Below are 9,283 nucleotides of genomic sequence, written 5' to 3'. Positions count from 1 at the left end.
CACCCAAGTAGTGAAGAGGGAATTGGGCAGAGGAAGGACAGGATGCTGGAAAGAATGTACATTGACTGATGAGAATGGGATGAAACAAGACAAAAGAGGCCTCCCTAGATGTGCTTGTACCATGCGTGTGATTCTGGGTCAGCAGGGACAAGAGAGGAAGGGAACTGAAAGGCCACCAACATTTGGCTGTCCGCAATACATTATCTCATGTCACCTGCACAACAGACCTCTGTGATGGAAATTTAGGTCCCCATATTACTGGAAAACCAGCAACAAGGTTCACAACGAAGTTTAAGTGGAAAGTCTTGGTAATTCTGTGGAATTTCCTGCCCAGGTGTAGTGAGATCAGCTGATTGTGTCAGGCTCGTGCTACAAGTTCATACAAAGTCCTTCAAAGGCAACAGATTCTGCCCTTTGGTTCTTCATATGCCCTATATATCACCTAGCATGTGCCATAGACTCGTTAAGACTCAATATGTATTTGTTTATTGAATGAATGAATGGGGTCAGTGAATGAATAAAAGCTGAACTGAATTAAATATAAAGGTCTGGCGCTCTAAGTACTTAGCAATCATTATTTTATTTAACCTTCATAATATCCATGATTACCCTCCATTTTACAGATGATTAAGCTGAGGCTAAGAAAGTTTAAGAAATCTACCCAAAGTCACACAGCTTATAAGTGACAGAGCAAAAATTCCACCAGGTGTTTCTGCCTCAGAAGATCCACTCTCAACTACTTTGCTACATGGCTTCTCAATGAATGGGTTCCTCTGAATTGATGGATTCTTCTGGACATCTCAGCTTCCCCATAGAAAGATAGATGGTCCCTGTTGTTCCGGCTGTATGAAAAAAATGCACAAAACATGGGAAGTTGAGGGTGATTAGTTCAAAATGTAGCAAATCTACAAATACATTGACTTCACTTTTAGATATTTGTCCAACGGGGGTGGAACAACTTTAATTAGTGTAACAGGACAATAAGAATTAAATTGGCTTGGTGGCAAGATTTTTATAGGATGACACTGATGGTATTACTATCCAACTTCAAAGATTTGGAACGATGTCCCTGCTCACACTGGAGACTAGAAGCCTGTTTTTCATCAACGAGGCTGGCCTGACAAATTAAGTCTGTGGAGTCATTAGATTAAGATAAGAGCTTATCTCCTAGGCTGACATTTATTCAGAGGTTTTTATACTGCTCAGCTAGTAATTAGTGCTGTTGAATTTTTAACAGTGCTTTGTCCAGTCATTCAAAAATTCTAGAGGTATATGTGCATCTCCTGTGTATGTTTTTGGTTATTAAAAATAGAAGCGGAATACAAATGAATTACTTCAGAAGGTTTGAATAATTCTTCCCAAAGTTGTTCTGTGGTGAAACATGAAGCTTAATGACTTATTTGCAGAAGAAGGGAGCAGTTCTCCAAAATTGATAAATGTGGAATAAGGGATTGCCTTTTACTATGGGATCTGTAATTTATTTCGAGGCATACATATTATAGGTTTATTATGTTCTAGTGGAATCATTAAAACTAGGATCACATGCAGTAATGGTTTCCTGCTGTTTCACACCCCCAGTTCAGCAAATATACTATAGATTCAGGAAATAGCTCAAAGTTGTGTTTTGTTTTTCGCTTCTTTCCTATGGCTGATTTGACTGTGAAAGTCTTATTTTTCCGTCTTCTTGTAGTTATAATAACAACTTGATTGCTATAGAATAAACTAATACATTAAGCCTGCACAAGCGTCTCGACAGTCTGTCAAACAAACAATGCTCACATTTTTAAATGCTTGGTTCGCAAAATTCCAAGTTCTTTGTTGAAACGCTAATTAGTAATCACATGGTTTAGACCCCCTTATTTTAAGAAAGTTCACCACTTGGTGAAAGTTGAATCCTGTTAATATTACTATCACATCATTTATTTTTTTCATAAGTGTGGACATTCCTTATCACTCAACAGATTGTACTTGCCACTTTTTTGAAAACGTGGCAGAGAGAATTCCACTGGGATAAGTGAAAGTATTTGACTCTACAAGTTCACCTAAACACGACCCAAAAGAAAACCCTACAACTTCAGAGACCCAGGTTGGAAGATGGGTTCTCTTTCATTAAAATTAAACCCGTGTGGTTTTGTAGTTAACAAGCTAAAGTTAAAGTCACTTGCTAATCAGCCTCTGTGTGCAGTGGGCACGGCACCTCTCCTCATGGGCACAGGCCGCTGGAGGTGAAAATCTTCGTTATGTGTCATGGCTCACCATCTTCCTTTCTCAACACTCCAAATACATATAAATGCACTCTTGGCATCACTGGAATGTGGTGCAGTAAAAGGTTGACCACTTCAACAAATCTTTGAACCTCAGTTTCCTTACCTGAAAAACAGAAGTTTTCTCAGAATAATCTTTAAATATACCAATCAGGATCCTGAGTCTCAGATCTGTGATCTGTCCCTCAAGGCAGAAGTGTAAGAAGCCTGAGAGGACAGAGGAAATTATGATCTAAGAAGACACCACTGAAGTAAAGTCACCTGAGGAATTTGTAGACTTGAATTTAAAATAGTAATATAGAAACTCTGAAATTTTGTGATTATACTTTGTCATAGGATAGAGGTCGAGTATATTTGTTGAATAAATGAGTCAATGAGTGAGTTTAATTAATAGAGAGGTAGCATGGGATATTGGGATTTAGAATCAGACATACCTGGGCTTTCAATTCCCAACTCTGCCACATACTTGACTTGCGTCTTTGGAAAATACTTGAACTTCTCTGACCCTGCTTCGTCATTAATAAATCAAGCATAATAACTAGCCCATAGGATTGTTGGTAAGATGAACAGAAACCTGAATGCGCACATGATAGGCACTCAATATCTGTTTTCATTTTTATTCCCTTAGGGTTCTTTTTTAATTCTCTGATTCTATGGACATCAAATTATAAAGATATTACTATCCAGCTTTCAAATTCATGTATCACCAACTATCACCAACACATTTTGTATGTGTTATTATTATCTTTTAATGTGTAATGATAGAAGAAGAGGAGACAAAGAAGCATAAAGCTTCCCTTCTAACTCCCCATGGGTAATCAGGCCAGGGGAAGGTAGGCGTCATTCAGCATGTTTACAATGTACTCCATCTCAGTCCTCAGCCTTCGTTAACTCATCCACCCCCACCCCCGGCTTTCTGAAGAGCAACATGTAATTAGAGCACTAACGAGGTCATTTAGCAGAAACCATGGGTAGGGAGTAATGAATGTGCTATCAGGCTCGGAGAACAGCTTGGGCAAAAATCCAAACAATCCATGTTCATCTCTGCTGAGCCAACCTAAACTTGGAAAACAGAGCGTGGAAAAAGGTTAATAATAGGACACCAAAAATGAAATCCCCTTTTCCAGAGAGACCCAGAGCAAAGTTCTGAGTGCAACCTTTCGTGAGCTGGTCTGTGCAGGTAGTGGGCTTGGCATAAGGACAAGCTGGGTGGCACCTGGCCCCCGGCTAGATGGCTCGGGTGCTTCAGGACCATTCCTGGGGATCTGTAGCCTACAAATGGGCCTTCCGAGGTCATCTAGTTCCATCTCCCACTTTACAGATGAGTTCAGGGTACTCCGGAGAGCTGAACTGGCTTGGTCAGCCAACTGGAAACAGAGCCGCCAGACTTAGTACCAAGGCCTCTGGATGAGCAAGGCGGTGTTTGACTCACTAGCCCATGCTGTCTCCCTGCCTCTGAAGATGACATTTAGAAGACCATTCTAACAGTGGTAAAGACTTCAAGTGGGGCCAGTTTTACTTGGACCACTTCTGGAGTAGGAAATCCCAGAAGAATAAACCCAGCCCTTTATCAGTTTGCATTTGGAATCAGTACTCTTTTTTAAAAAAAAAAAAAAAAATTTTATTGATTTTTTCCAGAAAGGAAGGGAGGGGGTAGAGAGTTAGGAACATCAATGAGAGAGAAACATCAGTCAGCTGCCTCCTGCACACTCCCCACCAGGGATGTGCCCGCAACCAAGGTACATGCCCTTGACCGGAATCGAACCTGGGACCTTTCAGTCCGCAGGCCGATGCTCTATCCACTGAGCCAAACCGGTTAAGGCATGAATCAGCACTCTTAATTGGGATGCAAACTGCTAACATGGCTAAGGCTTTCAACTGTATAGAAAAGGAAGTGGAGGAAGAGACCAAAAGAAGCTAAATACCTCCAAACACTTAGCCCACCAATTTCCAAGCTCAAGCTGTGTCCACCCCACTCCCCACCTCCCAGGAGATAAGTAGGTTATATAATAGGACACAAGCCATACTGCTCTTTTCTTTCCAGTTTTTAGATGTTGGAGTTAATAAAATAAAAAATTACTACAAAATATTTTGTTATTTTAGTTTTCTCCCAATTTAATAGACCTTAAAAATACAACCATTATCATATGGAAGGATCCATGAAGGTTTCATAACATTAAAAAAGGACTTCCCTGGTTGAAAAGGTAGGGAACCCCTGTTCTAGCTTTCTGATTCAGATATTTGAGTTGTATCCCTGTTTATTATTTCTGTTTGTTAAAAATCAAGTGTTGTAAACCTTTTTTAAATGTACAAGGCTAGAGAAAGAAAGAACTTAGCCACTATCAATCCTTAAAGTGTTAAATACTAAAGTATTAAAATTCACAGGATGGATTTTGTTCCAAGGATCATTTTAATTTCAACAAGCATTTATTAAGCCCTTAACATACACACAATGCTACCAAGCAGTCAGGAAGAATCAGACAGAGCACACAATCTCTGCTTTGAAAAACTTACTATTCCTTTGGGCAGGCCCGACTTACCAACAGAGATAGGAAAGGTATAAGGAAATGTATGAAAAATCTTAGGGCTTTCTTACCTCCTATTTAATATATAGAGTGTCTGAAAAAAAATACATACACACACTTTGAATAATTATAAAGGCAATGTTTATTAAAATACATTTCATTTTCAAAATTGAGCTATCAGCTGTTAAAGTGTGTATACATTTTTGGAAGGAAACCCTGTATTTTTTGTCTCTTTTATTTTTTTAGATTAAAACTTTTATTTATCTATTTATTTTACTATAATATTTAAAGTTTAGTTTTGGCTGTTGTTGTTTTTTATTTTATTTTTATTGTTGACACTATTACAGATGTCCCCCATTTTCCCTCCATTTGCCCACCTCCACCAGGCCCATGCCTCTCCCTCCCTCTGGCCATCCGTCCCTCTGGCATCACCACACTGTTGTATTCCACCAGCAGTGCATGCATATATGTTCTTTGGCTAATAGCTTTACCTTCTTTCTTTTTTTTTTTTTTTTTAAATATATATTTTATTGATTTTTTACAGAGAGGAAGGGAGAGAGAGATAGAGAGTTAGAAACATCGATGGGAGAGAAGCATCGATCAGCCGCTTCCTGCACACCTCCTACTGGGGATGTGCCCGCAACCCAGGTACATGCCCTTGACCGGAATCGAACCCGGGACCTTTCAGTCCGCAGGCCGACGCTCTATCCACTGAGCCAAACCGGTTTCGGCAGCTTTACCTTCTTTCATGCAGTCCCTCCTACCTCTCTCGCCGCTGACATCTGTCAGTGCATTCTGTGTATCTGTGCCTCTTGTTCTATTTTTTCATCAGTTTATTTTGTTTATTAGATTCCACATAAAATGAGATCATTTGGCATTTGTCTTTCTCTGACCGGCTTATTTCACTCACTGTTATAATCTCCAGGTCCATCCATACTGTTACAAAAGGTAAGAGTACCTTCTTTTTCACAGCTGCCTAGTATTCCAATGTGTAAATGTACCACAGCTTTTTTATCCATTCATCTACTGATGGGTACTTGGGCTGCTTCCAGATCTTGGTTATTGTAAATACGCTGCTATGAACATAGGGGTGCATATATTCTTTCTGATTGATGATTCGAGGTTTCTTAGGATATATTCTCAGAAGTGGGATCTCTGGGTCAAATGGCAGGTCCATTTTTAATTTTTGAGGTAACTCCATACTCTCTTCCATAGTGGCTGCACCAGTCTGCATTCCCACCAACAGTGCATGAGGGTTCCCTTTTCCCCACGTCCTCACCAGCACTTGTTGTTTGTTGATTTATTGATAGCAGCCATTCTGACAGGTGTGAGGTGATATCTCATCATAGTTTTAACTTGCATCTCTCAGATATTTGTCTTTCATTTAAAATAGTAGCTGAAGAGTGTGGCTTTGGGGTGGCCCTTGGAGCCAGGAGGCGTTTATTTTCTCTTTTGAGTGTGTAAGTACCTCACTGGGGGCCCTCTTCTTGGAACAGCTCCTCCCTTCAACTGGGTTCCCCCAAGAACTATGGCCCAGAATCCAGGCTTTCCCTAAGGTCCCTACCCCAACTTCTTGGACTTCCTATATTCCTCACATCCAGATCCTATACACATGCCCCTTTGTTTTCCTGAAGCTGATAGGAAAGAGAGAAAATCTTCCTGACAGGGAGTGGAAAATCTCAGCGGTATGGTACAATGCCAAAAATAATGTGACCACGATAACTGCGCCTGGGGATGGGGCCTGGGAGGGCCCTTCTCGTTCCCTTAACACAGTCTTCCTTGTTCGACTTTGAAAACAATGTCATGATAAGATGACCAGCTCATTCAGGCCTCACTTAGGAAACAGTGTCAAACAAGATGCTGCCCAGTGGTTTAAAACAAAGGACTGGCCAAGAAATATTCCTCTCCTTCACGCCTCCTCGTTGTGGGAGAAGCAAGTCAGAATCAGATGATGCTCTGGTGGTGTGAGAGGCGCTCTGCTGCAGCGGAGCCCAGACTTTGGGGGTAGGCAGCCCCTGGTCCAAATTCTAGCTTAGAAACTTCAGAGCTGTGTGACCTTAAGCAAGTTGCTTAACATCTCTGAACTCCAGTGTTCTCACCAAATAATAGAGATGCTAATGATAAGTACCTACAGGATCACAGTAAAGACTAAATGAAACATAGTAGGTGCTTGATGAGTTTTAGTTATGTTTTCAGAGCAAAATTCAAATACTTGCTCCTTTAGGGGGGGAATAAAACAAGCCACCTTGTCCGGATGCAACAGCTGGTGCTAGACACAAATGTAACCACACCAGGGGAGCGTGCCTCCCATCCTCAGAGTCAAATGTACTTACGGATGCAGCAATCTGCATCTTGTCAAATGTTCCCTAACATTTTGCAAAAAAAATCCCCAAATGTCAAATTAGTGAGTAATCTGTACAGTGCGATAGATCTCGTTATCCTCTGAATGACTCATAGCATATTTGGGGTGTCCCAGATACCAGTCCAAGTAAATGTTAGTAAATAAGGAACATCACTTCTCCCCTCTCAAGGCTCTGAAATCAATACCAGCTTCTACTTGCAAAGGAAGAATATAAACCTTGAGGGCCAGAAAGTGCCCCATATTTTTTAAACTTGAGTGAGCTGTCCCCAGCCGTACAGACCTAGCACTGACCATATGCCCAGCCCTCAGACAGGCCGGAGGTGGGGGCAGGAGTGAACGGATGAGGCTTTGTATCTCAATACTGACTCCACTTGGCTTCGTACACATTTTCTTACTTAATCTTCACAAAGGTCCTTTTTAGCCCTGGCTGGTGTGGCTCAGATGGTTGAGCATCGAGTCATGCACCAAGAGGTCGCCAGTCTGATTCTCAGTGAGGGCACATGCCTGGGTTTCAGGCTTGATTGTAGGGACTGTTCAGGAAGCAGCAATCAGTGTTTCTCTCTCTCTCTCCCTCACCTTTCCTCTCTTTCTAAAATTAATACACACCTATTTTAAGTCTTTTTTATTTGTTTAAAAAATACTGAAATAGTACTTGCAATGTGTGCAGCGCTTCCCTGGGGGCCTACTTCTTGGGAAAGCCCCTCCACACAAGCGGATTATAATTGCTTTCCAGTCCTCAGAACAACTCATTGGGGAAGGCACCACCACATTCTCCATTCTACAGATTAGGAAACTGAGACTCAGCAAGCTAAAGGCTTCCCTAAGGCCACATACTATGCGGCAAAGTTAAGGTAGGAATTCAGATAGTCTGGCTTGAGAGTCTGTGCTCTTAACCATGAAATACTGCCTTCCAAGATGGGCACCATAGCATCCCCATTTTACAGTTGAGAAAACTGAGGCTCAGAAAGAGGAATTAACACTTTCCAAGATATCATATGGCTACTGGGTGGTGACAGAACTGGAGTTTAAAATGAGGTCTGTTTATATAACCTTCCCCTGGACCATTGGGTTATAACTTATACAAAGGCTAAAATAAATGACTGGCCTTATTAAACAGTTTCTGCTTTTGCTGGCCGTCCATCATAGGAGATAGAGACCTTCAAAAGAGCATAAGCAATAAACACCAGAGGGCTCCACTCTTATCGGCTCATAATATTACAACAAATTAATAGTCGTGGCTTCAACACATGGCTCTCGACTCCTGAGTGAGAGACACGTGTCCCAAAACAGGGCTGAGAAACGCCTGTGTCTTGCTATTGTTTGCTCAGTTTTCAACTCAAACCTAGTCCGAGAATCCTTCCCTGGTCACTAACCAAAGCAACACCATCAACTAGTTGTATTGCCTTGTAGAAAGTACTGTTATCTAAAACTACGCTGTTCCTTTATTTACCAAGTTGTTCATTGTGCCTCCCTAACTCAAGCATAAGTTCCATAAGATGTTTTTGGTCCAGTTGCTTTTCCAGTGCCTAGAATAGTGCGTTCCACTAGTAGGCGCTCAGCAAATTTGTTGAATGAATGAATGAATCAATGAATGAGAAGAGATAAGGAGGAAAGTTGGAGGGCTAAAAGAGCAGGCGTGTGACTTTGCAAATATATTCCCATTATTGCTCTGTGGCATGAGTTTCTTGTAGGAAAGATAAGATCCTTTGACAATACTGGTAAGAGAGAAGGGTCCAGTGATGCCCCTGCAATGATATCTCTCACAGAGACATTATGATTTTTAATAGATAGAAGCGCAAAGGTGAGAACCACAAAATATTTAAAACTAGAAGAAACCTTCAATATCTTTATAGTATAATCCATTCCCTTGGTGATGGAGGGAAGGCCCACGAGATGATGCGACTTACTCAGGTCTCATCACCTGCCAGGGACAGGCCAGGAGACAATTCAGGTGCCCAGTCCAGTTGCTAGTTGCACATATTCATTTACTAGCCATACGTGGAAAATTCTAGAACAACTCTATCTGTTTGGTTTCTGGGTCTACTAGAAACTCTTCCCTCGGCAATTCTTTTTCCACAATCTACTTACTATGGCTGCATAACAAGTCACCCCTAGAACTTAGTGGCTTAAGG

At 41.2% G+C, this 9,283-nt stretch overlaps 1 protein-coding gene across 1 annotated transcript in view; it reads right to left on the bottom strand.

The window, feature by feature from the left end:
- Window positions 1-590: 590 nt before the first annotated feature.
- The window catches only part of LMO4 (LIM domain only 4), a 39,987-nt gene continuing 31,294 nt past the window's right edge, over window positions 591-9,283 (bottom strand). The window contains exon 5 of the mRNA XM_036353015.1: window positions 591-842. Within this exon, the coding sequence (XP_036208908.1) occupies window positions 801-842 (42 nt within the window). The 3' untranslated portion in view covers window positions 591-800. The remainder of the gene's footprint in view (window positions 843-9,283) is intronic.

Source organism: Myotis myotis, unplaced genomic scaffold (genome assembly GCF_014108235.1).
Source record: "Myotis myotis isolate mMyoMyo1 unplaced genomic scaffold, mMyoMyo1.p scaffold_m19_p_2, whole genome shotgun sequence".
In the NCBI taxonomy this organism is placed as follows: domain Eukaryota; kingdom Metazoa; phylum Chordata; class Mammalia; order Chiroptera; family Vespertilionidae; genus Myotis; species Myotis myotis.
This window is presented reverse-complemented; position numbering and strand designations above follow the sequence as displayed.